The following is a 27,108-nucleotide window of genomic DNA, read 5'->3' as shown; positions in this document are numbered from 1 at the left end:
CAGAAAAAGACCTCATGGTCCATCTAGTCTGCCCTTATACTATTTTCTGTATTTTATCTTAGGATGGATATATTTATTTATTTATTTATTTATTGGATTTGTATGCCACCCCTCTCCGGAGACTCGGGGCAGCTAACAGCAACAATAAAACAGTGTACAATAGTAATCTAATACTAAAAACGATTAAAAACCCATTAATATAAAAACCAAACATACATACATACATACCATGCATAGAATTGTAAAGGCCTAGGGGGAAAGAGGATCTCAATTCCCCCATGCCTGATGGCAGAGGTGGGTTTTAAGTAGCTTACGGAATATATGTTTATCCCAGGCATGTTTAAATTCAGTTACTGTGGATTTATCTACCACGTCTGCTGGAAGTTTGTTTCAAGGATCTACTACTCTTTCAGTAAAATAATATTTTCTCATGTTGCTTTTGATCTTTTCCCCAACTAACTTCAGATTGTGTCCCCTTGTTCTTGTGTTCACTTTCCTATTAAAAATACTTCCCTCCTGGACCTTATTTAACCCTTTAACATATTTAAATGTTTCGATCATGTCCCTTTTCCTTCTGTCCTCCAGACTATACAGATTGAGTTCATGAAGTCTTTCCTGATACGTTTTATGCTTAAGACCTTCCACCATTCTTGTAGCCCGTCTTTGGACCCGTTCAATTTTTTCAATATCTTTTTGTAGGTGAGGTCTCCAGAACTGAACACAGTATTCCAAATGTGGTCTCACCAGCACTCTATATAGAAAAAGCACTCTCTATAGTGAAAAACATTCCAGAAAAAAGTTCTCCAATCCATCCTATAGGAGCAGCAGTTGGGGAGTGACTTGGAATGTTTTTGTTTTATTTATTTTGTCAAGCATGTATAAAGTAGTAGGCATTGGTATAAAGATAAACATTAGCAAGGTAGGTACAGGTAAATTAGGCAATAGGACAGTAGGACAGAGATGGTAGGCACAATGGTGCACTTATGCACGACCCTTACAGACCTCTTAGGAATGGGATGAGGTCGACTGTAGAGAGTCTAAAGTTAAGGTTTTTGGGGTTTGGGGAAGAAACCAGAGTCTGGTAATGCATTCCAGGCATTGATTATTCTGTTGCTGAAGTCGTATTTTCTGCAGTCGAGTTTTGAGCAATTTACATTGAGTTTTTGTGTGCTTGTGTATTGTTGTGATTGAATCTGAAGAAATCATTGACAGGTAGGGCATTGTGGTAAATGATTTTGCAAACTACATTTAGGTCAGATCGAAAGCAACAAAGTTCTAGGCTATCTAAGTCCAAAATTTCAAGTCTGGTGGAATAAGCTAATCTGTTGTGAGCAGAGGAGTGGAGATCTCTTCTTGTGAAATATTTTTAGACTCTCTCAATTGTATTGATATCTGATATGCAGTGGATTCCAGACAGGTGAGTTGTATTCAAGAACTGTTCTAGCAAATGTTTTGTATACTCTGATTAATAGATTAATATTGCCAGGGAAGAACCTATGCAGGATTAGAGAGGGGTGTAAAAGCACTACGAAACGGAATATAAATCTAAATGCTATTGCTATTGCTATTAGATTAATAACTCTTGGTGCCTTTTTGGCAATGTTGTTACAGTGGGCTCTGGCATTTAGGTCATTAGATATGAGTACTCCAAGTTGTGGACAGAGGTGAGGGTTATCTATAAGGTCGTGTCCTCCAAGTTTGTATTTTGTGTTCTGATTTTTTTTGCCTATGTGTAAGACAGAACATTTATTGGTTGAGATTTGAAGTTGCCAGTTGTTTGACCATTCTGATACATGTCCAAGGTCTTTTTGAAGGGTAGCAGTATTGTCAGTGGTATTAAATAACTTAACATTGTCAGCAAAGGACGCATTACTCTGTTCTAAGCCCTCCCATCTCAACCCTGGTCTTGAGACAGTGACCCACACAAATAAAACACAATCGGAAACACATGCACACATATATGCAAAATAAAAGGTTGGTAATGGGGTGGAAAAAATATCTGCAGGTTTTGCTGCTTTACTTGACTCTTCACTCTAGCCTGAAGTTTCCTAATCATCTCTCATCTAAAAACAAACCATGGTTACTGTTTAGTCAATGCAGCTGAACTTTTGAGATTGGCTAAGTATTTTGTTTTATCTCAGAAGAACTGTTAAATTTTCTTATGGGGGAAAAATTCACTCGGTGAAAAAAAAAGAGAGGAAACTACAGGGTTTTCTGAGCCAAAGAATTTGCAAAAGTGACTCATGAAGCCAATAAAGAAGGCAAACATCTGAAGCAGGCGGAGACAAACAGCTGAGAAATATTACTGGAAAGAAGAAAACAAATCTGGGTCCCTCAAATTCTCCTTTTTGGCAACAAGTCAGGTTTGAGGGACAAAATGTGATGCTGAGCACAGGTCAGTGTGAAGATAGCACCTGTAGGGCACACTTTAAATCAAGTGTGCCTTTTCCCAGTATCCTGCAGGAGAGACACCTTTTGTTTCAAGGTGTTGCCAACTAGCACTAAATTCTCACATCTTCCTACACATCATCACATTTTGCCCCTGAAATCTAGCTTGCTGCATAAACAGGCTAAACAATATTTTGGTCTGATCTCACCAGCTGGACTCTTCTTGGGTTTGGATCCTGCTAGAGTGGAAAGAAAAGAAGAAAAAACCAGGAGAATGTTTTCGGTTAAAAAAGAGAATGAAAAACATAAGACAAGGCATTTGCACATAGATATGTAATGCTCCTAAGATTGGGTATGCAAGATTGGGATAGGCACCGCACATTTGGAAGAATCCAATAATCCCACCTAGATTACACATACCATCATTTGGCCAAAAACGTTTTGCTCCTTGAGATTCAAGTCACAGAAAGTCAGCCAGATTTGCTGCGTGGAAGCTGCTGTCTGTGGCAGAGGTCTCCCAGTCTGGTGGACACATCTGGAATTCTGAAATCATATTGTGGATGCCGAGAGCATCTGGGGCAAGAGTAAAAAAAACCACAACAAGTTAACACCGTGACCAATAGATTGTGTGGCTGAATCCTCACTTTTCAGATTTGCCTGCTGGTTTCTCTCATTTAAAAAATTGCCCTACTGAATTTTGCATTCACACAATGGCTGCCAGGAAGAATGTGGCCGGCGAAAACATTAATTTACTGGAAGACAAGCAGGCAGGATTACTTCCAGCAACCCCTTTCTAGCTCTCAGATGCTCTTGGCCTGTCTTAGGCCACCCCTCCCTCCATGTGTTATTTGATTTTTGGTAACTGAGTATTATCACATTGAAGGTGACCATATCCTGGTTTGCCCATTGAGGACAGGATGAAAAGAAGATACATTTCAGCAAACTGAAGAAAGCAGATATGGGTCAAAAATATCTTGATTGCTGGCGTGACAGTCTTGCTATTTCAGCATTTGCTGATAAAAATAGCAATTTTCAAAATCAAAGAGATCCCCTCAAAAGATGACATCTCTTCTTGGGCTTAATTTCAGTCCTTCTCTGAAGGCCAATTGCTCCACTGCGTCACCATTCTGAGTAGCTGCTCTAGTCAGCCTAAAGATCCAGGAAACAAGCTGCCGACTACTCTTGGGAAACTATTCCTTCCATAATCCTGAATAGTCTTTATTCCAACTTTCTTTTTAAAAAAATATTTAAAATGAAAGAGACATATAAAAACACACAAACATAAAAGAAAAATACACATATCTGGGATGATTTATATCCCGATTTTCATTAGAAGCACATACGGAGTTGTAATTTTTTATATCAAATTGAAGACATTTTAGTCTATGTCCACTGTAAATACTGTACATTTTATGAAAGAAAAAATAAAGAAAAAAAACATTTTAGAGAACTTGAAAGCGAATTTAAAAAAAGACGTAAAAAAAAGAAGAGAAAAACTAGTTTCCAATTTTGAAAATAGAGATGAATCTTTTAAACCTTGCATTCTATTTCACTTATTTGATTGTTTTTTTGCTTAAACCAATTGTAAAATTTATCCAAAATTCTATAATAATCCGTTTCTTCTTTCCCATCTAATTTTTGGGTTAGCGTATCCATTTCAGCAAATTCTAAAATCTTCTAACTTTCTTATAGTCTTAGAATTGTCAGTGAGTAACATGGATAAAGCTGTAGTGCTGGGTGCTAAAAGAGGATGTGCTGTTGACTTTGTGATGACACATGGGGTCCTAGAAGAGCCTATCAGCTAACAAGATATTTCTGCATGGTATCGCAAGGCAAAGAGCAGCAGCAAGTAGAAAGTCGACTGACGAGTCAGTTGAGGTGACTGGGGCACGTACTTGTCCACCTGTCTGGGAAGAGTTTGATCTGGTGACACCTGATGAAGTGGACAGGCCATTGGAGCTGTGAGTTCCGCCACCTGTCTACTGGACCCGTGTCCCTCCTGGTTGGTCTCGGCCAGCAGGGAGGTGACACGGAGCTGGGCCCAGGAGATTACCAACGCTTCCTTGGGGAGGGGAGTTTTTCCATCACTCTATAAAGAAGCGCTTGTGCGCCCCCTCCTCAAGAAGCCCTCCCTGGACCCAGCCGTACTTAACAACTATCGTCCAGTCTCCAACCTTCCCTTTATGGGGAAGGTTGTCGAGAAGGTGGTGGCGCTCCAGCTCCAGCGATCCTTGGAAGAAGCTGATTATCTAGGTCCCCAGCAGTCGGGTTTCAGGCCCGGTTACAGCACGGAAACCGCTTTGGTCGCGTTGATGGATGATCTCTGGCGGGCCCGGGACAGGGGTTTATCCTCTGTCCTGGTGCTCCTCGATCTCTCAGCGGCTTTCGATACCATTGACCATGGTATCCTTCTGCACCGGTTGGAGGGGCTGGGAGTGGGAGGCACTGTTCTTCAGTGGTTCTCCTCCTACCTCTCTGGCCGGTCGCAGTCGGTGTTAGTGGGGGGTCAGAGGTCGGCTCCGAGGTCTCTCCCTTGTGGGGTGCCTCAGGGGTCGGTCCTCTCCCCCTTGCTATTTAACATCTACATGAAACCGCTGGGTGAGATCATCCAAGGACATGGGGTGAGGTATCATCAATATGCCGATGATACCCAGCTTTACATCTCCACCCCATGCCCAGTCAACGAAGCGGTGGAAGTGATGTGCCGGTGCCTGGAGGCTGTTGGGACCTGGATGGGTGTCAACAGACTCAAGCTCAACCCGGATAAGACGGAGTGGCTGTGGGTTTTGCCTCCCAAGGACAATTCCATCTGTCCGTCCATTACCCTGGGGGGGGGAATTACTGACCCCCTCAGAGAGGGTCCGCAATTTGGGCGTCCTCCTCGATCCACAGCTCACATTAGAAAACCATCTCTCAGCTGTGGCGAGGGGGGCGTTTGCCCAGGTTCGCCTGGTGCACCAGTTGCGGCCCTATTTGGACCGGGACTCATTGCTCACAGTCACTCATGCCCTCATCACCTCGAGATTCGACTACTGTAACGCTCTCTACATGGGGCTACCTTTGAAAAGTGTTCGGAAACTTCAGATCGTGCAGAATGCAGCTGCGAGAGCAGTCATGGGCTTACCTAGGTATGCCCATGTTTCACCATCACTCCGCAGTCTGCATTGGCTGCCGATCAATTTCCGGTCACAATTCAAAGTGTTGGTTATGACCTTTAAAGCCCTTCATGGCATCGGACCAGAATATCTCCGAGACCGCCTTCTGCCGCACGAATCCCAGCGACCGATTAGGTCCCACAGAGTGGGCCTTCTCCGGGTCCCGTCAACTAAACAATGTCGGTTGGCGGGCCCCAGGGGAAGAGCCTTCTCTGTGGCGGCCCCGGCCCTCTGGAACCAACTCCCCCCGGAGATTAGAACTGCCCCTACTCTCCCTGCCTTCCGTAAAGCTCTCAAAACCCACCTTTGTCGTCAGGCATGGGGGAACTGAAACACCTCCCCCGGCCACGTACAATTTATGTATGGTATGTTTGTGTGTGTGCTTGTAAATATAGTGGGGTTCTTTTTAAAACTATTTTAAATACTTAAATTTATTGAATTTATTTGGATTTGTACGATTGTTTATATTGTTTGTTGTGAGCCGCCCCGAGTTCGCAGAGAGGGGCGGCATACAAATCTAAATAATAAATAAATAAATAATAATAAAAGCATCCCTGAGAATTAGGAAGGGTAAACTGGGATTTTTTTAAAAAAACCCTGCCTTTTTATCTTCAAGTAAACAGTTGTTTGCAGCTGCCCACATTTTTCCTGGCAGCCAGCAACACAATTTGGTGTGGGCCTGATTTTTGGAAACTGCACACTCTCCGTCGGAGAAGATGTGAGCTGGGCTTCATGTCTGCTTACTTTATTGAATTCATGAGGAAGTTGGAGGTAGGCTTACAGCAATCTGTGCTGCTTTCATCCAGCAAAGATGCAGCCCCTTCTGCATCTCTCCATGCCCAGCTTCTTCCTGCTCAAGGAGGCAATGTACCATGATCTCTTGGGTTGAATTGGAAATGAGGACTGGAAGGAATAATCCAGAGCTTGCGTTGGGGCTGGGATGGTGGAATTGCAAACCAAAACCCTGAGAACAGAATTCAAAGGAGGCAGAGTGAACTGGGGCCCCGAGGTAATTGGCAGATTCAAGCAGGCAGATGACCTTGGCTACCACTGTGGCTCACAGCTTCCTCAGCAGCGGGAGAACCCAAACAGATGCTCTGCCTTTCCAGTTTGCTCACCAGGACAACACCCAATGCTTTCTGTCCTTTATCAAATAAAGTCATTTGAGGGAAGAGCTCCCCGACAAAACAAGCACTTTAGCTGCACAAAATGCTGAAACTGCTGAATTCTTTTGTCTGCCACTCATGCTCCAGCTCCTGGCATTATTGTTTTCCTCCAAGGCTGAAACATCTAAAGCTCCCTGACGCTTGTGTGTCACCTCCAGATGTGTTGTCTCTTCATTTCCAGCCACTGCCATGCAGGGTGGAGACAGTTGTAGCCCCAAACACCAAAGGTCAGAATAGTTATTTTGCACCCTCCCTTCTTTCCTATCAAATTGTGCTAGGATAGTGCTAAATGCTTGTTTCCCTCCCTCCCCTCCAAAGGCAACAGAACACTTTGCTTGTATAGATATGGTTTCCAATATTCACTTGTCTCACATCTCCTGCTCTCTGAAGAGTCAGGATTGATGCCTCCTATTCTTGTCCATCTTTCTCAAATCTATCTATCTATCTATCCATCCATCCATCTCTATAGTATCTATCTATCTGTCTGTCTGTCTATCTATCTACAGTATCTATGTCTGTCTGTCTGTCTACCTATGTCTGTCTGTCTATCATCTATGTCTATGTATGTGTGTGTATGTCTGTCTGTCTGGGAAGGGGGGAATTATAAGGGACATTTCAAAGTGGATCACTTTACCGGGCCAAAGCGGGATCTCAGAAAAGAAAACATCATCACTTCCGGAGGGGGAGGAGGGAGAAACCCTGTGGTAGGTCCAAGCACCTGAAAATGCATTTTCTCTGACTTAACGGGAGAGGCTTTCCCGTTTCCCGTCATGCGGAGACTCTTAGCAGCCACTCAGTGGACCTACCATCCGTTATTTAACTTTCAGTCACCGGCACTTTATTTGGATCCCCGCCTAAGATTCCCCCCCCCCCCCGGGTCCCTGGAAATCGGGATGCCCGAGTTGGTTCAGCTCCGGGGATCCCAAACCAATTACTAAAGCCTGAGGAAAATGCGGCGGGGATGGAAGTGAGGGAGGGTGGCTGGGGGTGATGGAGGGAGGGCGGGAGAGCCGCTTGGGCCGCCACAGTCTGGTCTCCCTCCCGGCTTCCAAGGTGGCCGCCCTCCCGCTTTATTCCCGCTGGACGACGAGCACCCGAGAGGCAGGGCGTGAGAGAAAGACGCCCGCCCGGAGAGAGTCAACCGGCTGCCGCAGCTTCTCCCAAACGGCTGAGCCGTCTGCGAAAACCGGGAACGGGGAGTGGTGTGTGTGGGGCGGAGACGGCGGGAAAAAAGGCGCGAGGCCGCCGCCGCCGCGTGAAGGGAGCTCAACGGGTTGGGCCCCTCCCCCTCCCCCGGAGCAAACGTGATTATTTGGCGCTCGGCGCGTCCCCACACCCTCCTCTCTCTCCTCTCCCCCCCACGCGTAACGGGAGGAGGAGGAGGAGGGGAGCGAAAAGGGGCGGAGAGGGATGCGCGGCGGCGGCGGAGGAGGCGGCGGCGCGCGCGGCGCTGGACCTGGAGAGCGAGAAGGCGGCGGCGGCGGCGAGGGCGAGGAAGGCGCTTGGGAGCGGCGCGGCGGGGAAAGCAGCGGGGGCGGGGGCCGCCTCCCTCCCTCCTTCCTTCCTTCCCAGCTGGCAGCGCACTCCGGGCCTCGCCGGCCGGCCGGCTCCCTCCCCGTCTGTCTATGTCTTTTTCTGACTCCAGCGCTACCTTCCTGCTCAACGAGGTAACTTAACGGGCACCGCGCAGCCGCCGCCGCCGCCGTTGCCATCGCCTCTCCACGCTGTACTCGCCCCCTCTTACCTTCTCCTTCTCCTCCTCCCTGTCTGCCTCCCTCCCTGCTCCGTTTCCTCCTCCTCCTCCTCCTGCTGCTAAGCACCGGGACCGGCTGCCCTGAGCTCTCTTCCCTCAGATTTTTTCCTCGTCCGCCTTGCAAGGCAACTCCTGGCAGAGCTGGAGCCCCATTGCCTGGCGGAATGATGGGCAGGAGACGTCGGGGAGCAGGAAAAAGAGCGACTGGGGTCCCCCCTCCTCTTTCGGTCATGGTTCCCCTTCCCGGCATTCCGAGGATGTGTATTTTGGGGTTGTTAAAAACATCTCAGCCGGGAATAGGGTGAAAACTCCTGTTTGAAAACAGTGTGAAGAGAGACGGAGGAGGAGATCGGATCTCGGTTTTTATTTTATTTTCTTATTTTTGCAAAAGCTGATGCTAACCCCTCCTCCGCCAAATAGATTGGACAGCTCTCCCAACTTTGGATGGGGGAAATGGGCGTGGGGCGGAGATTTAGGTTGGTGCCAGCAGCTCTGGCACTGAAGTCTAAGAGGCAGATGGAAGCAGCGCCTGGGGGGATTGGTTGCAGGGGGAGAGAAATATCCCCATCTGGCCCCTTTTCCTGCAAAGTCCTGACCTCCCCTCTTTTGCCCCCCCCCCCCAGCCATGTTCGTTTCTGTCAGCCCAGTGCAGGTGGGTAGGCATCATTATCTATCCCAGAGTTGGTTAGGGTCAAGACGTAGGTTAAGGGTGGTTGGGATCATGATTGTGCAATTGGGCATGCAAAGTTGAAGCTCTCTCCGCAAAAGTAAAATGGGTTGTAAATCTTCTATAATCTGGTGATGTCCAGCCGTGTTGGACTATAAGCTCCCATCCTCTCGGGAATGATAGAAGTTGTCCAATGCAGCGAAGGGAGAAGAAGTGGGTTGGCGGAAGTATGAATCAAGGCATCTGTCCAAGATTGTCAAAGGTTACAGAAGAAAAGACTCCTGTCAGCATGAGGACTAGGAATGTGGTGTGCAGGAAATTAGGATTCTTGGTAACTGGATAAAAACTGATATTGAGGAATCTGGTGTATGATAGAAGGACTATCTTCTGGGATTCCTTCTCCATGTGACTTTGCTTGTCCGGTGTTTGCCCATTTCAGCCCACTTTGCATTATTGTGGCAGGTAACCCCATGAGAGGTCCCCACCCACCCACAGGTTGGATGTCTCAGGATGCTTTCCTGCATCCCTGTGGTAAATTGTCTGGTACCCCCTTAACTCTTGGGACGCAGTCTAACCAGGGATGCATTTTCTAGAAAGTGTGGGAACTTCTTGTTCTTCTCCCATTGGGTGGGATTGTTCCACACTTCCAAGAACTCTCTTCATGACCAGCTCTTTCCTTGTGTTCCCGCTGCTTCATGCCACCTGGCACCCCAAACATCTTCTGTGTTGCTATAAGGAAGGTGCGGATAGAGCTGCACTGTCCAGATGCCACTGCCTGCCTCGCCTCCCTCCTTACTTGCCTGTCTCTGTGCCTGCCCCCAGGGGAGGGCTGGTGGGTGGGCGCTATTGTTTTTGCTGTTGCTGCTCAGCTAAGACTGAGAGCATCCAGGGTGGGGGAGTCAGATCAATAGCAGGCTGAGTTGCTTTGCCACTGCGCGCCTGCCACCTGCTGCCCCCAACCCAACTAGGGCAGGGGGCACAGCTGCAGACCTCTGTCCATCTGGAAGAGCTCCTATCTTTCTTCCCTCTCGGCTCGGCTTCCTCAACAATTCTTTCCTTCCCCCATGTATGACGACTCCTATCTCCATGGATTCGAAGACTCTGAAGTGGTGAGTCGGCAGGCTGAGAGAAAGGGTCTATTTTAAGCTGGGAGACGCCCACTTAAAATAACCTGGCCTCTTCCGAGTTGGTTGTTAAGGGGTGATGCTCTCTGGGGGGCTATTGAAGAGGACTGTTGGAAAGTTGGGTCTAAGGGGGTGCCAGGGTTTGCCACCAGTTCGTCCGCACGGTTGTGGGGGTAGGGTTAAATGGGCTTCTGGGAGGAGGAGCAGCATTACTGGGACCATCTTGACTGGCTTCCCAAATCAAGAGACAGTATTTTGTATCGGAGAGATCGTTGGTGAAGAATCCCTGAGAAATAAGACGGGGAGTGTAGGGGTTGTATTATTTGGTTGGAGCAAGATTGGTAGATAGTTTTGGTTTTGAAGTCTTCCTCCGGGAGCAGAAGAGAGATGCTGTGGGTAGGTGAGCCATCTGGATACGGTCCAGACCTGGAGATTCCAGCGCATTAACAGCTCTCCCCAAACAGCTCCACCTGCTGGCTGGTGAGCCTAATGCATGTCCTTGAGTCTAGAGCCCATTCAGAAGGGTGGCAGGCATTGAACAGATGCCAGTGTGTTCCCATTTGGACATTTTCTACACCTCACCATTGTGAAGGAAGTGCTTTCTGCCTTTCTAAAGCTGGGAGCAGAAGGGGTAGTATGTGTAATCTATCCAAACAGGCATCCCAGTTGAGGTTCTTTTACACTGTTTTGGGGAAACATCAGTTGTTCCTGAAGTGGTTCCCTTAAGATAATCCCTTTCTGAAAGAGAGAGAGAGAGAGTGCTTGAAAAGTAGCTTCGGAAATCCTGGGTGGGAGTGCGTGAGTGATAGATATGGTTTAGAGGAGAGGTTATTTGGGAACAACAATAGGAGGGAGAGAAAGGGAGATACCCAGGGAAGTCTCCATGGATATGCCAGTTCAGCAGTGTCGATCACCCGGGGAGCTCTCAGGATTTGGGGTTTCCTGTGGGGAGGGGGGCAGAGTTTCTTCTTATCATCTCCAGACCTGGGGCTTCCTGCCTTCTAGGTTGGGGGTCAGGCAGCCACAGTAGGCACATCTGCTTTGCTTTCAAATGTGTGGGTGGGAGCCAGTGGGGGAGGTGGGTGATCAGATGGCATGACGGAACTAGGTCGTGGGGGGCTGTGGCATTTCCCAAAGGCTCTGCTTGAGCTGGAGGGATGATGGGAGAGATGCAATCCGCGTTCAAAGGGCCAGCCAGTTGGTCTCTTCTCCCTCCCCCCACCCTCACCTTCCATTTTTAAGATCAAAATCAAAAACTGTCTCTGAAGATTGTGCTGAGTTATTATTTCCCTTCTTCCTCTTGATTATGATCTATCTCAAGACAAAGAGAGAACGGGGAGCTGGGGGCCTTTTTCTTTAGATAGAAACTGGGCAGAGGATGCAAGGTCAAAAGCCAGTTGAGGGTCATCACCTTTTCTTTCTCCATAGGTATTGTGGTTTCTGTCAGATAATTTTAGGGTGCAATTATAAATTCTAAATAACAAGATCATGAATCAGGTATCATGGGAACTACTCTGTTTCCCCCAAAATAAGACATCCCCTGATAATAAACGTTTCGCAAATTACTCAAGACCCACCTTTGTCGCCAGGCATGGGGGAGTTAAGATATTCCTTCCCCCTAGGCCATTACAAGTTATGCATGGTATGTTTGGGTGTGTGTTTGGTTTTATAATAAGGGTTTTTAGTTGTTTTATTAATTGGATTGTTACATGCTGTTTTTTTATCATTGTTGTTAGCCGCCCCGAGTCTGCGGAGAGGGGCGGCATACAAATCCAATAAATAATAATTAATAATAATAATAATCGGGCTTTTGAATGCATGGCAATAAGGCCAAGAGCTTATTTCAGGGTTCAAAAAATTATTAGACGGGGTCATTTTCAGGAAAACACGGTATAATTTTTTTAAAAAAATTGAGAGGCACCATATTACTAGAGAAAAGTATTCCTAAATCCCAATGTCAAGTTTCTAAATTCACAGAAAAGTTGGCATTCTGTTTCTTCTCTTTATAACACATTGATTATTTAAGTTTTGTTATTAGATTTATGATTACTATGTATAGTGTTTATATACTTTTCAAATAACATTTAGATTTTTGCTGAACTTGGTTGTTTTCCTGCAGAGGTTTCGTTACCCAAACTTCATAGCATCATCCGTGCTAGTGTTACCTAGTTAGCTACATAGATGTTACCTAGTTTGGGTAATGAAACACCTGCAAGTAAATACCTGTGGAGATTCTCAGTCATCCAGGCCGTGGTTGCCCCAAAGGTGTTGTTTTTCAAAAGGCAAATGGATTTTCTTTGGTTTTACTTGAAGATATTTCACTTCAAAACCGTTGGGGAAGCTTCTTGGATGACAAGCGAAATGTCTTCAAGGAAAAACAAAGAAAAACCAGTTGCCTTTTGAAAAAAAACACACCTTTGGGCCTGCAAGAAAACAACCAAGCTCAGAGCATATTAGGGATCTCCTCATTTCAACCCTGAGCTAGAAATATTCTCCTTTATTTAGAGTTTCCTTCAAAACCTGGAGGCAATTCTCCTTTATTAAGAGTTTACTTCAAAACCTGGAGGCAATTCTCCTTTATTAAGAGTTTACTTCAAAACCTGAAGGCAGACGGGGTGAAATGTTACTGATTGGGCCCTGTTCAGACATACTGGTAATGTCTGGTCAAAGAACCAGTAGCAGTGGCAGTGCGAGGCTCCGCCCACCCACCTGGATGCCACCATTTTCTTTTTTTTAACCCTTTGAGCATGTGCAAAGCCTTCTGTGCATGCGCAGAGGAGGAAAAAGCTCATGTGATGGTGGCACATGCATGCAACGGTAGCGTGCACTTCCAAACCGGTAGGGAAGGTAGGTACATTTCACTACTGAGGCAGACTCTGTGATTTTCCTCTACTCCTTTGATCTTCCTGCAGAATTTATTTATTATTAATCAGATTTGTATGCCGCCCCTCTCTGCAGACTCGGGGCGGCTAACAATAATAAAAAGACAATGTAAAAAAAATCTAATATTAAAAATAATCTTAAAAACCCCAATTTAAAGAACCAATCATACATACAAACATACCATGTATAAATTCCAACCTTGCAGAACAAATTAGGCTGAGAAACAATGACTGGACCCAGAAAACCTTTTGAGCCCATATTCTTATCTTGTCTTCCATCAATCTTGGTGGCTCTGATGGTTGGGAGTACATAGAGTTAAAACCTGGGAAATCTGGAAGACCCTTCATTTGTGAAGGTGTCTGGATCCACTACGCTACCAAAATGTGTGCTGTGTGCTTGTTGGAGGGGTTAAGCCAGAAACAGGATAAACAGCCCTGATGATATAAATTGAATTTGAGTGCCTTGGGTCACAATCACAGCCGTTCCTCCTGTCATTTTGAATTCACCAAGTGTTATGGTAAATTAAATAAAATAGCTTGTACAGGAGCAAAAGACGGTCCACATGACTCTGGATATGAATACTTTGAAGATGGTTTCTTGTCTTCCTGCATTTTGTCTCCTCCTGTCCAATTACAATTGCTCAGGGGGAAAAATACATTAAAAAAGAGCCCAGTCCTGCCTTCTGGGTTTCTATTCCTCATTGTAATCCATAATCCCTCATTTGTAGTATTTGCTTTTAGTATTTTCTGGAGAAAGGACTTGATTGGGTGCCATTTGCATTTGCCTTTGAAATAAGGAATCTTCCTTTCAATTTTATATATATATATATATATATATATATATATATATATATATATATATATATATATACACACACATACATACATACATACATACATACACACACACACACACACACACACACATACACACACACACACACACATACACACACACACACACACTGCATATACACTGCTCAAAAAAATAAAGGGAACGCTCAAATAACACATCCTAGATCTGAATGAATGAAATACTGTATTCTCATTTAATATTTTTTTCTGTACAAAGTTGAATGTGTTGACAACAAAATGAAATTGATTGTCAATCAGTGTTGCTTCCTAAGTGGACAGTTTGATTTCACAGAAGTTTGATTTACTTGGAGTTATATTTTGTTGTTTAAGTGTTCACTTTATTTTTTGAGCAGTGTGTGTGTGTGTGTATAAGATAAGTGACAGTGAATCTAAGGATTGTAAAAACTGTGGAGATCAGAATAAAGCTCAGCTAAGTGGCAAGATAAAAGGAGAGAGAAAGAGTTTGCATCTCTTTGACAGCATGCCTTTTAAGCTCTTTGGCCCACATTCTGCGTCTTCTTAGGTTGCTCGTAGCTGCACTCGTGACAACACAAATGGAGCCAGAGATAGCCCCTTTCTCCCCTTACTACATAGGTATGGCTATTAGAGATTTTAGATGGGGGGCTTTTAAAATATACAGGCACCTCTAGAAGGAAAAAACCTCCTTAATTCTCATTTTTAGCACAGGTTTTCTGGATGCTCAAGAACTGTTTCCAAAAACAGGGAAGAGAGAGCTCCTGACCATGGTCGCTATGGAGTCCCTGAGAATTATCCCAGCCACCCAACATTATAAGTATAAACTGGAGACTAAAACATGTAAAGAACACGTGTTGCAATTGCGTATGCCTAGTTCAATGAAAAGAAGGGCTAAGAGAGACATAATAGCAGTGTTCCAATATCTCAGGGGTTGCCACAAAGAAGAGAGGGGCCAACCTATTCTCCAAAGCACCTGAAGGCAGGACAAGAAGCAATGGGTGGAAAGTAATCAAGGAGACAGGCAATCTAGGACTACGGAGAAACAATTAACCCGTGGAACAACTTGCATCCAGAAGTTCTTAATGCTCCAACACTGGAAGTTTTTAAGAAGAACCATTTGTCTGAAACGGTATAGGGAACAGGTAGGCAAAGTTGGCTCTTCTATGACTTGTGAACTTCAACTCCCAGAATTCCTGAGCCAGTCATGCTAGCTGAGGAATTCTGGGAGTTGAGGTCCTACATGTCATAAACGAGCCAAATTTGCCTACCCCTGGTGTAGGGCCATGATGGCGAACCTACAGTATGACATAGCCTGTTTTCAGAAAACCAGAACCAATCTCTGTGTCCTGACATAACAGAATAACAGCGTTTGGAGGGACCTTGGATGTCTTCTAATCCAACCTCCCGCTTAAGCAGGAAGCCCTGTACCAGTGATGGCGAACCTTCTTTAGTTCGTGTGCCAAAAGGGGGTTTGGGGGGGGACGGACAAATGTGCATGCCCACACCCATAATTCCATGTGGTCCTCCTGTGCATGCACGTGTGAACCCCCCTGCCCCTAGCATGCAATGGGACACCTGTTTTTCGCTGTCCCCAGGCTTCAGAGTCTCAAAAAGTACTAAAAGAGCGAGAGGTGAGGCCAACCAGTGATGGGACAGGGAGCCACGCCAGAGGGCCCGAAGAGCTGCATGTAGCTCACGAGATGTGCTCTGCCAATTCCTGCCCTACAGTATTCCAAAATAGGCTTTTATCAAGCAATAGCAATAGCATTTAGACTTATATAATGCTTTTAGACTCAGTGCTTGTACAACCCTCTCTTAAGCGGTTTACAGAGTCAGCCTATTGCCCCCAACAATCTGGGTCCTCATTTTACCCACCTCGGAAGGATGGAAGGCTGAGTCAACCTTGAGCCAGTGGTGAGATTTGAACTGCTGAACTGCAGCTAGCAGTTAGCTGAAGTAGCCTGCAGTCCTGCACGCTAATCACTGCGCCACCCCAGCTTTTGCAAAACATGGTGGTCAGAAAAATGTTGTTGCTGAAGGGGGAATAGAAAATATTTCCTGGACACAACCAGCTTCTTTGGACCCGAAGCATAAAATGCCCTTTGGGAGGGAATACAAATACAGTATTGATCACCAGAATATGTATCCAGTCATTGAACCTAGGTAAACTGCCTGTCTTGGTGATAGTCGGCTGTCCTGACATGTGACAAATTTCCGATCCGTCTTGAAATAAACAAATGCAGCTTTGGAGGCTGTTAGTTTGGAGTGGAGGAGAGTAGCCTTCTCCCTACCAGCTGTTTCCACGGAGCTGAAAATTACTGCAACCCTGAAGGAAGAAAGCTGCTTTTGTGTAAAAGGGAAAGAGAAGCAACATCTGTCAAGAGCTTTTTGTTCCGTTCGTGTGCACGTAATGGGGAGGTTTTCGGCTCAGACGGCACTGCTTTTTACTCCCACCCTAGGAGATAGGGTGGTTCTCGCGCTCTTGGAATAGTCCGTAAATGTTTTCAGTTTACAGAACTGTTGTGAATGACTGTTGTCTGTCCAGGAATCTCAAGTTTGAGGTTGGCTTCGTTTGTGATTGTGACACGTTCAAGAACCAGAAGCTTAAACACTTGTTTGAAGGTCTCTGTATCGCAAGGCCTACTGAGCCAAGGCAGCTGGACAGAAGAGACAAGGAAGCAGGTCGCAATTTCTTTTGGCTGGAGCTGGCGTCCACTCACTTTGCCAATTTCCTGCTTTGTTTTAGTTGAATGGGAAAGGGTGAGCTTACAGCTTTGGTTGCTGCTGGGGTGGTAAGATTTATTAATCTCAATTTTCCGGTATAAAATTTTTATTTTCTCCACCGTAAAATAAAACAATACTGTATATAGTTACAAACACAGCAATAATGCTTAAAATCAATCATATATAAACTTTTCTTTTGTTATTACTCACTCAATGGAGGCTCTTATCTCTCCTCATCTAAAACTTTCTATTAATTTTATGCAACATTGTCAATTCTTAAAAGTCTAAATAAAAATTCTTTTTCTTCATCTTACTATAAAAAGTTACATTATGTCAATGCAAAGATTAATAAAATCTCTTTTATCTAAATTTTAATATTGTATCATAGCTAATAAAAAATTATATATATATATATATACTGTATATAACTTTAATAAAAGGAACTATTCATAATATATCACATACTTCATAAAATAAGGTTCTATATGTTTAAAGTCTAAAACGACAAGTAAATTTTGTGTTATATCATTATGTAGTGCTAGCACCATTTCTCATCTTCGCCATCTGGCTTCCAAAATTTAAATCTCAATTTTCAATGTCACTCATTCTCTCTTTACTTACTGGAGTCAGCCTGGTTTTCAGAATATTTCAAGACAGCATTAAGCTTCAAGATGTTTCATACTTTACATATATTCTTCCCAGTTCCGGGGATCTCCAGCTAACTCCTTCACCCCATCCCATCTTTTCCTTCTCTTTGAACAAATCCTGCATGGATCTCTTTGGTTCTTCAGACGTTAACTGCAACCTTCCCTTGTGCCCCACATTTGAACATAAAACCATTCTTCTTCTCAGACCAGCTTTGAAGCTGCAACCATTGCAAACGTCAAAACAATGCACAAGTAGGAAATGCCAGCCTGATTGGGAGCAGAGGAACAGGCAATTGGCCATGCTCAGTTGCTGCAGAATGCCAACTAACTCTCGAGGGAAGAAAAATAGAAAACTCAAGAGGGAATAGCTGGAATCTTGAGGTATAGCATGCTGCACTGTCACATTTTGTTGCACATAGCTTTTGTTCCTGGTTCCACTTTAAAGAGAACTCTGGATGGTAGAGTGATTTAATTAATTTGACTTCTATGCTGCCCAAACCTATGGGAATCACGGCGGCTTACAATAATAAATAATACAATGCAGTGGTAAAAAAGTCAAATATTAAATACTAAAAAAACAGTAAAACCCCATTATAAAACCCAACCAACTGTCCAATCAAACAAACATACATACCAAATCAATCACAATTCGGCCGTGACAAGATGTTAGCATGCATATGTATATGACGTTCTAACAGTTGCTCAACTTCAGAGGAGTTAAGCTGCTATGTTCTGGGTCTAAGATACTTTTCCCACTGAGTACCTACTTCTTGACTCAGCCCTTGCTTCATCAGAGCCAAGTCTTACAGGGATGGGGATCCTCAGTACTGTTGTGTGTGAGGGTTAGAAGTGTATGATCTTCATGGCTGAGTAAGGGGAGAGGCAATATTTTGAGCCCAGTGATGACTGATGTTTAGACAGCTGCCCTCTTCCTAAGATGCAAGGAAACTACTAATGACAGCTCACTGATGACTGATTGTCCATTCCTCCAATGGGGAGCGCAGTTTAATAAAGTTTGTAAAACATGACTGTATGGGATTAAGTTATTTTCTGAAATGGGGCAGATTTATCAATAATTCCAGAATAGACAAATTTGGGCCTTCTGTTTGTTTGTTTGTTTGTTTTTAGTAGGGCCTTGGACTGCCCAAGTAGAGCAAAAGACAAAATAGAGGCTTGATAAAGCCCATCCTTGCAGAAAAAGTCCTTATGAGCGCATGCTCTATTCAGCCCTCTTATTTGACAGGGGAAAGTGCCTTAGGTTGTTTAGGTGCTGTGCAGCTTTGGACGGATGGATGGATGGATGAACAGTTGGCTGGATGGATGGACAGATGGATGGATGGATGGACAATAGGGTGGATGAAGGGACAGTTGGATGGATGGATGGATGGATGGACAATTGGGTGGATGAAGGTCCCATTTTCCGGGATATGGGGTGGTGTTAAGAATTGGGAAGAGAGTAGAAAGCATCTCAGAAACAAAGCTCCAGTCTGTAACTTCCCTCCCAAATTTTCAGCCACATTTTTTCCAGTGATGGACTCATGTGGCATTTGATTGAGTGGCTGACTGACTGATTGATTGACTTTGAAGACTCGTGTCCTTCTGTCTCACAAGATTTGGGGTGGTTCACAATCCATAAAGCTGTACTTTGACAACTCAAAAATATCCATCAAAATTACAGTCAAAATGCAATGGCATTAAAATGAAATGCAAGAGAAGCAACCTAATAGAAAAGTAGCTTCACAAACAGCCACTCAAGCCTCAGACCTCTAGTGCAGTGATGGCAAACCTTTCTTTCCTAAGTGCCGAAAGAGCATGTGCATGGGCTATTGTGCATGGGCGAATGTCAACACCCATAGTTCAATGCATGGGAAGGGTGAAAAGAGCTTTCCCCATCCCTCAGAGGCCCTCTGGAGGCCAGAAATGGGCTGCTTCCCAACTTCTGGTGGGCCCAGTAGGCTTGTGTTTCGCCCTCCCCAGGCTCCAAAGGCTTCCCTGGAGCCATGGAGGGTAAAAACGCCCTCCCCCGTCCCCTGGAGGCTCTCTGGAAGCCAAAAATGCCCTCCCAGAGGCTCTGTGTGAGCCAAATATCAGCTGGCCAGCACACACATGCACATTGGAGCTGAGCAAGGGCAATGGCTCGCGTGCCAGCGGATATGGCTCCATATGCCATCTGTGCCACCCGTGCCATAGGCTCACCATCACTGCCCTAGTGAAACAAGAACGGTTTCACCACTTTCCTAAACATCAGCCATGTGGGAGCTAATTAGATCTCTTCAAGCAACTCATTCTATAACCAAGGGGAAAGCCTTAAGAAGGACCCTCTGTAAGAACTCAACTCTTTGCTTCTCATAGTGCTTGAAGCATCCTCTTAGGTTCTGTATATTCTGTTGAGAGAAAATAGAGTTCCAAAAGATTAAAGGGAAACCAAGCCATGCAGGGTTGGCACCAGCACTTGCAATCATACTTGAGAATCTTATCAAAAGTCCATTCAGCATCCTCCAGTGAGAGGGCCACCTTCAACTAAAGTTTCCAGGTGGAGTTGAGAGAATATATGTACCATAGTCAGACTTAAAGGTGACGAAAGCATGAGTCATTGTTGCTATGGAGCATTCTCGTCTCCCCCAAAAGATGGAATTGGTACACCAGCCAAGGCTCTGCAAAGGCTGCTCTATCTCCACCTGCTGATCAAGGAGATAGAGAAGAATCTCCAAGTTGCAACATGTCTCTTTGGAACCATAGCTACCTCTGGATTATGTCCAGAGGGAGCTATGGAGTCAAAGTATCTATTTATATTATTATTTATAGTATATTATTTATATTTATTATATAATTTTATCTATATCTATCTATCTAACCCAGTGTTTTTCAACCAGTGTGCCGGGGCACACTAGTGTGCCGCGAGACATGGTCAGGTGTGCCGCGAAGCTCAGAGAGAGAAAAAAAGGAAGAGAGAGAGAAAGAAAGAAAGAGAGAGAGAAAGCAAGAGAGAAAGAGAACAAGAGAGAGAGAGAAACAGAGGGAGGGAAGGAGAGAGAGAGAAAGACATAGAGGGAGGTAGGAAGGGAGAGAGAGAGCAAAAAAGAGGAAGGAAGGAAGAGAAAGAAAGAGGGATGGAGAGAGAGAGAAAGAAAGAGGGAGAGAAAGAGGGAGGGAGAGAGAAATAATGCGAAAGGGAGGAAGAGAGAGAGAATTTTTTTGTCCAAACTTTTTTTTAGTGCCCCCCCCCCCCCCGCTCAATGTGCCCCAGGGTTTCGTAAATGTAAAAAATGTGCCGCGGCTCAAAAAAGGTTGAAAGTCACTGATCTAACCTACCTACCTACCTACCTACCTACCTACCTACCTACCTACCTACCTATCTATCTATCTATCTATCTATCTAATTAATTTATATGCTGCCCAACTCCTCAAGGACTCTTAATTTATGCCCCAACAGTACCTCCCTCTTACTAGAATTCTGTTTTAGCTTGGTCAAGTTTTTATTTGGTTATTAGATGTAGCTCCCTCTTTTTATATAACAAGTCAAAGTGGCACACATAGTACTCTTCCTCTTTTTCTTCACAACAACATTCTGAGGTAGGATGAGCAAAGACAGTGAGTGACTGGCTTCACACTCTATCCTCCACATATGGAAGGTAATTTTAGATTCCGTGCTGAGGAAATGTTCCTTTGAAGTCAGTGCTTCTCAAATAGTGGGGCACACCCCTTGGAGGGGGACACAGAGCGATGCCCATAGAACATGCTTTTTTTTGTTGCCGCTGGGAGTAGGACGTGCATCTTACCTGACACATGTACTAGTAACTCTGTCATGTTGCTTGACATTGTGTCAAGAGTAGCCCATTCTAAAAGAAAATGTGAGGTAAATCAAACTCGAACTCGCAATATGTTTTCTTTTAGAACGGGCTGCCCCGGACACAATTTATTTATTTTATTTTATTTTAATTTATTTTATTTTATTTTATTTTATTTTAATTTTAGTTTATTTTAATTTATTTTAATTTATTTATTTATTTGATTGATTGTTTGATTGATTGATTGATTGGTATGCCACCCCTCTCCGAAGACTCGGGGCGGCTCACAACAGTAATAAAAACAATATAGCAGTGGAACAAATCTAATATTAAAAAACATATAAAACCTTATCATTATTTAAAAAAACCAAACAGCACATTCATACCAAACAATTCAAAGTGTTGGTAATGACCTTTAAAGCCCTACATGGCATTGGACTAGAATACCTCCAGAACCGCCTTCTACCGCACGAATCCCAGCGGGATAAGGTCCCACAGAGTTGGCCTCCTCCGGGTCCTGTCGACCAAACAATGTCGTTTGGTGGGCCCCAGGGGAAGAGCCTTCTCTGTGGCAGCCCCGGCCCTCTGGAATCAACTCCCCCCAGAGATTAGAACGGCCCCCACCCTCCTTGTCTTTTGCAAGTTACTCAAGACCCACCTTTATCGCCAGGCATGGGGGAACTGAGACATACTCCCCCAGGCTTTTATATTTTATGTTTGGTATGTATGTGTTGTATGATTTTAAATTGCTGGAGTTTTAGATATGTTTTATTTTAATACTAGATTTGTTTCACTGTTATATTGTTTCTATTACTGTTGTGAGCCGGCCTGAGTCTTTGGAGAGGGGCAACATACAAATCTAATAAATAATAATAATAATAATAATAATAATAATAATAATAATAAACATAAAACAAAGTATAAAAAAAAAAGCCTGGGGGAAAGGTGTCCCAGGCAATGCCGAGGAACACAATGGGGGTACTGGTACAAGTGTCAGGTAGGATGTGCATCTTGCGGCCCGCCCTGCCCGCCCTGCCACCCCCAAATTGCACCCAACCCTGAGACACACATCCTACCTGACACTTGTACTGATACCCTGCTGCATTCCTTGGCATTGTGTCCAGGGCTGCCCGCTCTAAAAGAAAATGTCTAGACGTTTGATTGAACTCGCGAGACGTTTTCTTTTAGAACGGGCTGCCCTGGACACAACACTGAGGAACGCGATGAAGGTACCAGTACAACTGTGTCAGGTAGGACGCATGTGGGGCGCAATTTGGGGACTATTTACAGTCGCGTTGGAGTGTTGGGGGGTGCAAAATGTTTACTTCTTTCTAGTAAGGGCGTAACAAAATAATTGAAAAGCACTTTTTGAGTTAAGTCATTGTAGAAAGGAGAACGTCACTATTACAGCGCAGAATTTACCACAGTAATACTTTATTTTGCAGAATCCAATTTGGGACCAGAGATTTAGTCTTCTCAGTTGTCAGATTCGTGCTGGGGCCCATCCTCAGGGAACTTCTCTCTCACCAGAATGTGCATCGCAATAGACGTTGCCTGAGGATGGGCTCCAGCCAGAGGTGGGTCTCAGCAGGTACTGGAGAACCGGTAGTGGAGAAGCGGATAACATCACCTCTGACTGACCCCCGCCCCCATCTATTCTCTGCCTCCTGAATCCCCGCTGATTGGGAGGAAATGGGGATTTTACAGTATTCTTCCCCTGGAGTGGGGAGGGAATGGAGATTGTACAGTATCCTTTCCCTGCTACACCCACCAAGCCATGCCCACAGAATTGGCTGTTCTGGTTTCTAGTAGAAGTTTAGTAATTACAAATAACTCTCATTAAATGCATCATTTCATGAATAAAGCAACTCCGTTTATTTCTCTGCTCTCCTGTATTTCAACACATTCCAGACATCAATTGGTCCGTTATCTCTCTCAGCCGCATTTCTCACATTCCTTTTCCTACTTCACTTAGACAAGAATTATTTCCTAACTACATAGCTTTAAAAAAGACAGCAGCACTGACTAAATACAATACAAAATACTTTGGCTTACTTAGCGTGGCGAAGGCACCTCCATATTTCTTTTCAGCAAGGTTGAAACTCCATCCTTCTCCACTAACCCCCTGATGTGCCAATTACCTCACTACAATATTTAACCCATTCCTCTCCTTAATATCTTCTTCCAGACCTTTGCTCTCTACGTTTCTGAATCCTTCTGAATTTAGGATTAACCCAACGAGCATCTGATTCTCCCTCACTAGATCCTGAACTCATAGCCCCATCCTGTGGCTGGCCTCCCACCTGTTCTACTACCTGTAACCCCAGGCCCCCCACTACTTCATAAACACTATCTGAATCCGAGTCCTCAATATCTTCATTATCCTCCAACTGATCAGGAGTATGTACAACATTGGTAAGGAAATTTTTTATTTTTTTTAAACCCACCACTGGCTTCAGCATGAAACTGAAAGCTTGGAAGATTAAATCCTGGGTCCCCATGACCCATCCGGATTGGATCCTGTAGCATTATCCTGGGATACATATAGTATTGGTCTTCATTCATACTTTATTTTTCCTCAAACAATAAATGCTGGCATCTGTCCTCTTTGCATTAGGGCTGCTTTTAACATTTGCAAATTATATGTTTTCTTTTCTCAACTTTTGAAACTTGGGAGTTGCTCACAGAGGCAGAGCCCTGGAGTTTTCTAGCAGTGGGTGGCTTATTGTTTTTGTCACTCTCTCGTTATTGCAGTCTGGTTGTGTCTGCTGAGACATTGCGTCCTACAATAATTGGAAGGCCCCAAGTTCCCTACTTTTTATTTTTTTTAAAAGCACATCCATTAAGCCAGAATGTATTTCCAAAACAGATGTTCCATTTGCAGGCCAGTTCATTATTGAAATCAAGTGTATCCTTTAGGATGCTTTGAGTATTTTAAAGTGTCCCTATAAATTATTACTACTACTTTTCTAATGCTTTGAATATTTTAAATATACCGTATGCATTGCTTATTAATATTGCCAGGTAGAATTTCGGGATGCCAATCATAAGCTTTTTCCTGGTGGCATCACCGTTGATGTCTGCTATCTCAATCTCTTCCATTGAAAAAGCACGCCTGAACTTTCAAGATCAGCAAATGCTCCTTAAAATCTGATCCCCCTGATAAAGTGGCATTTTAAAAAAGAATCTGTCAAATGGCATTTTTGTTGGTTTAACATACACCAACATATCAAAATTTCATTTGTAAGTGCCTGCTGACTCTTTTACTGTAAGTAAGGAAAACTCCGCAAAAGAGAGAATACCCCAGGAAGAGCAAAGAATGTGAAGGATCATGTGAAATGAAGTTGTTTGTAAGTAGCGTATGGTGTTACATGGATTAATGTGGGATCTGGGGTCAGGGGCTTAGCCAAAAGGCGATATGAGGAAAATAGGTTTTGAGGAGGATTTTATAGGCAGAGAATGCTTTAATATTTATTTTATTTTATTTATTTATTTTGTCAAGTACGTATTGATGATAAACAAAGATATAATATTTATATACATAATACTAGTAAAAGAGAAACATTCTCCGGGTCCCGTCAACTAAACAATGTCGTTTGGTGGGACCCAGGGGAAGAGCCTTCTCTGTGGCGGCCCCGGTCCTCTGGAACCAACTCCCCCCAGAGATTAGAATAGCTCCCACTCTTCTTGCCTTTCGTAAGCTCCTTAAAACCCACCTCTGTCGTCAGGCATGGGGGAACTGAGATATTCTTTCCCCCTAGGCTTCTACAATTTATGTATGGTATGTTTGTATGTATGATTGGTTTTTAAAATAAGGGTTTTTAGCTGTTTAGTATTGGATTGTCGCATGTTGTTTTTACCACTGTTGTTAGCCGCCCCGAGTCTACAGAGAGGGGCGGCAATACAAATCCAATCAAGAAAGAAAGAAAGAAAGAAAGAAAGAAAGAAAGAAAGAAAGAAAGAAAGAAAGAAAGAAAGACAGGGGATGGAAGGCACTCTGGTGCACTTATGCACGCCCCTTACTGACCTCTTAGGAATTGGGAGAGATCAACAGTGGATAGTCTAAGGATAAAGTTTTTGGGGTTAGGTGATGTTACTATAGAGTCTGGTAGTGAATTCCATGCATCAACTACACCCAAATGCTACAGTGGGGTGGAAAGATTAGCTGTTTGATCACAGGAATATGATAGTTAGAGAATTAATAAAAGCCTGGACAGAATGTAGCACTGAGCTTGTCACTAGAGAGCTAATAGCCGAGTTTGAAAATTGAGCTGTGTGCTATGGGGTGATACGAGCTCCCAGCTCCTGTCCACCTAGCAGTTCGAAAACAGGAAAATGCAAGTAGATACATAGGTATGTACCACTTTGGTGGGAAGATAACGGAGTTCTGTGCACTTGGGCATATAGCCGGGGTGGCGCAGCAGGTAGAATGCTGTACTGCAGGCCACTGAAGGTGACTGTAGATCTGAAGGTCAGCGGTTCAAATCTCATCACCGGCTCAAGGTTGACTCAGCCTTCCATCCTTTCGAGGTGGGTAAAATGAGGACCCGGATTGTGGGGGCAATATGTGGCTCTGTTAAAAAGTGCTATTGCTAACATGTTGTAAGCCGCTCCGAGTCTAAGGAGAAGGGCGGCATAAAAATGGAATAGATAGATAGATAGATAGATAGATAGATAGATAGATAGATAGATAGATAGATAGTCCTGCTGGCTACATGACTATGGAAGGTTGGCTTCCATTCTGGCTGCCTCCGGTAAGAAACAGAGATAAACACTGTGCTGTAAACTGACAGGGAAACCTTTACCTAATGCAGGGGTTCCCAACCTTAGCAACTTTTAAGACTTGTGGACTTCAACTCCCAGAGTTCCTCAGCCCGCTTTGCTTCTGAGAAGTATAGAAACGGCTTCATCCAGATTACTTTAGAAATCCTTTCTATAACATAGAAGGCAAACCATTCTTCTTCTTCTTCTTCTTCTTCTTCTTCTTCTTCTTCTTCTTCTTCTTCTTCTTCTTCTTCTCCTCCTCCTCCTCCTCATTATTATTATTATTATTATTATTATTATTATTATTATTATTATTATTAACAACACCTGATTGCAAATCAGAAAGATGGAATCCATGGAGGCCACTGTAGAATCAATTTTTGGGATGTGTTGAACTAGGACTTCTGACTATTTTGGTACTAGAATCTTGTCTGCCGTACAGCTGGAGCCTCATCAGCACAGAAGGTTGAGATGCTCTTGTTCTGGATGAGAAAAACTTCAGCCCCTCCATTGGTCTGAGTTACAAAATAGAATAGAATGGAAACAATCTAGCAATTACTATACTAGTGGTGGCAAATCTTTTTTCCCTCGGGTGCTGAAAGCACGTCCTTGTGCACCATTGCAGATGTGCAAGTTCCAACACCCATAATTCAATGCCTGGGGAGGGGGAAAATGGCCTCCCCTGCACCCTGGAGGCCAGAAACGGCCCATTTCCCAGCTTCTGGTGGGCCTGGCAGGCTCGTTTTTCACCTTCTCCAGGCTCCAGAGGCTTCCCTGGAATCTGGGGAAGACAAAAAACCCATCCCTCCATGAAGGCCCTCTGGAGGCTGAATATGCCCTCCCAGAGTCTCTGTGTGAGTGGAAAATTAGCTGGCCTTGCACACAATGCATGCGGGAGCTGAGCTAGGGCAACAGCTCTTGTGCCAGCAAATATGGCTGCAAGTGCCCCCTGTGGCACCCACGCCATAGGTTCACCATCACTGTACTATACTATTCCAGTGCTTGTATGCAGTGCTACAGCACAACATTAAATTGCAGTGACTTTATATTTCTACCTTTCTCTGTCTTGTTTTGCCTTCAGTATTGTTTGCAGTGACAGCTGAGACAATTGCAGGCTTTCTATTCAAGGCAGCAAAGGGGTGTGATTATAGCCGCCCCGTGAACATAACCATATCAGTTGCAACTCGCTGCTTTATTATGGGGTAGGAGTCCGTCTGTT

The 27,108-nt window shown here is 44.3% G+C and overlaps 1 protein-coding gene across 1 annotated transcript in view; it reads left to right on the top strand.

Moving 5' to 3' along the window:
• The first annotated feature begins 10,193 nt into the window (after positions 1–10,193).
• Positions 10,194–27,108, top strand: part of CACNB3 (calcium voltage-gated channel auxiliary subunit beta 3) — a 49,926-nt gene continuing 33,011 nt past the window's right edge. Inside the window, exon 1 of the mRNA XM_070736779.1 lies at positions 10,194–10,238. Coding sequence (XP_070592880.1) covers positions 10,194–10,238 — 45 coding nt within the window. The remainder of the gene's footprint in view (positions 10,239–27,108) is intronic.

This window comes from Erythrolamprus reginae, chromosome 2 (assembly GCF_031021105.1).
Source record: "Erythrolamprus reginae isolate rEryReg1 chromosome 2, rEryReg1.hap1, whole genome shotgun sequence".
NCBI classification, from domain to species: domain Eukaryota; kingdom Metazoa; phylum Chordata; class Lepidosauria; order Squamata; family Dipsadidae; genus Erythrolamprus; species Erythrolamprus reginae.
The sequence above is the reverse complement of the archived record's forward strand: the minus strand, read 5'-3'. Positions and strand labels throughout refer to the sequence as shown.